Below are 2,500 nucleotides of genomic sequence, written 5' to 3' on the forward strand. Positions count from 1 at the left end.
CAAGCTCATCTTCCCGATGAGTTTAACTGAACTTTACGAGCAACATTAGTATTCTTCATGAGATGTATCTTTTGAATGTTGACTCGGGGATACTCGGGAAAAGTCGGGATAGTCGAAGCCGTTTCATGATCATCCGATTACTAAGCTTGAATGCTCTACCACTGAGCCACAGGATACTCGTGCGAGCTTAAAAGCCATCTAGCTAAGTTCAGTTCACAACTGTCCTGCCTTACTGCTAAGACTGAAATCACAAGTGTAGTGAACAAGGTAAGGATTAAGTGACTTGTTTAGCTAAGGCTCACCTGTCCAGGAAACACGGCTTGTTCAAAATACTGCAGCAGATAAGAGCGAAGGACCTCGGCATCAAACGTATTGTCTATACGACCACCGTAAATGGCGTTCTCAAACAAACCGTGCACGAATTTCCATCGAACATTCGCTGAACCTATGTGAGACAAAAAATCAAATCACTAACAACAACAACAACAACAACAACAACAGTGTTTTCTTTTACTAAAATTTTAGGAAAAGACAAAGTGAATCCGACTTTTCCCAAGGACATTTACCGAGCTTCAATTTTACAATATAGTAATACCAAAATTCAACTGATCAAACTACCATCCTTTCCCGAGAGCTACTTAAGAACTGCTTTGAAAAATGTCAAGCTTTTTCTACGCAAAGGTTAATAAACATAGACAAGTGGTACACCACTTAATTCGCGGGAGTGTAGTTTCAAATGACTGTTTAAGTGGCCTTTTTTCTCCACAAGAAAATTCTTAAATTGTCTGAAGAAGAAGCAAGTAAACAGCGGTTCTTGGTATAAAAATATTCTCTCTTCAATTACGCATTTACGAAAAAGAAAATACTGAACGCGGTTGCCTGAAGGTACGAATATTATTACACTCGATAATGTTTTCAATCGAGTGTTCGGTTATTTGGGTTAAAATTCGTGCACCACGATTCCAGCCAATCAGAGAAGGAAGCGAAGCCAATCCAAAAATGACCCGCTCGAAGTCATTCTCCCGTATTTTGCACCGGTTGCTTTTCCATAAATCAAAATGGCAACTACTAACTTTGGCTTTTCCTTATAGTGCTACTACGAAGAAAAATAAATTCGTTCTCGTTTTTCAACACATTTCGAAAATACTTGCGTTGAATATTGAACAGACGAAAATTTTTGTCGTAACCTCAAGATGAAGGTATTTTATTTTAACTTCACTTTTCGGTCCGCCATTACCCGGCGCGGTTCGTCAATCCACCATGATTTATTCCCAGTATATTTTTCATACCTGCTGCCGTGCACAGTCTGTCAATGATGTCAGCGCCTGCTCGCAAGTCACCGAAAGCGAACTCGTAAAACTTTGTCCAACCCTAAAGAAGCAGCAATAAAATTTAAATCTTGTTCAGCCAAGACAAAATAAAGCGGCAGTGCCCATAAACGGAAATTTCCTAACTGAAGAATAACATATTTTAATTGTCGCACTGAGTGGCTCTTTTTATGAAACTCTTGTTTTGTTTTGTCATTCCCGAAATACAACACTGAGTATTTTTGAATGATAAACAATCAATATGAGAGTTTTCTTATATTTGAAGTTTTGGTAGTCTAGCGTGTAGCCGATGTTGAATATCCATACACCTTTTTCCAAAATGGCCGCCATTTTTAAAAAAATATTCTTTTGTTTTTATTCAAATTAGCCCTCGATGCCTCGTTCGTAAGCTTAAAATTCAAAAGAATATTTTACCTTGAACGAGGCATCAAGGTCCAATTTGAATAACAACAAAAGAACATCTAAATGACAGCCATTTTGGAAAAAGGTGTATGGTCGCGCTAGTGGCATTGTAACTAACGGAATGAGCACAGCAATACAACTTTTTCACTTTTGAAGCCAGAAAAAGATATTTTTCCTTCATTGCTAATAAAACTCGTTCGCCAATCTGCGACATTCACTTCTTGTTTTGAAGAGTAATAATTACGTTCGATTTACGTATGTGAAAAGAAAATAATCGGTCGGCATTTTATATGAACACTGTCAAAACTTAGACTTTTTGAAGTTGCTTCGTACCATCTTACTACTGAGAGACGAAAATAAGAAAGCGAGGAGAGAGAAAAGCCACAAAATAAGAATCCTTCAGGTGAAAAAATACAAGAAGACATTTGCGTGAAAAGTCAAGTACAACAACTTGCCTCCCCCGACCAAAAGTAGAAAAATAAAGCACTCAGACGCCTGGAGACGTTTTGAAAGTAATAAAACAAAACAAAAAAATGGTTTCAATATTAAACATTCAGTAAAAGCTAAATAATGTATGGTGAAACGCAATTGGAAGGAGCGGGAAAAGGAACGGCGCAAATTTCTATAAGTACACAGAAAACTTTACGCCGAAACTCAGAGCTGACGAATGGGTAAAGAAACATAATACAACTTTGTTTAAACGAACTCTTCACCTGTGGAATGTAGTTTCTGCGTTCCTGGACTATCGCATGGAACCAGGCCAACACAAA

General features: G+C 37.8%; 1 protein-coding gene across 1 annotated transcript in view; it reads right to left on the reverse strand.

Annotated features, from left to right (window-relative positions):
• Positions 1-2,500, reverse strand: part of LOC138000461 (cytoplasmic dynein 2 heavy chain 1-like) — an 89,104-nt gene that overhangs the window by 7,600 nt on the left and 79,004 nt on the right. The window contains exons 66-68 of the mRNA XM_068846900.1: positions 2,444-2,500; positions 1,290-1,371; positions 303-445 (exon numbers count right to left, since the gene is read on the reverse strand). The exon at positions 2,444-2,500 is cut by the window's right edge and continues 99 nt beyond it. Of these exons, the coding sequence (XP_068703001.1) occupies positions 303-445; positions 1,290-1,371; positions 2,444-2,500 (282 nt within the window). The remainder of the gene's footprint in view (positions 1-302; positions 446-1,289; positions 1,372-2,443) is intronic.

Source organism: Montipora foliosa, chromosome 4 (genome assembly GCF_036669935.1).
Source record: "Montipora foliosa isolate CH-2021 chromosome 4, ASM3666993v2, whole genome shotgun sequence".
Lineage (NCBI taxonomy): Eukaryota > Metazoa > Cnidaria > Anthozoa > Scleractinia > Acroporidae > Montipora > Montipora foliosa.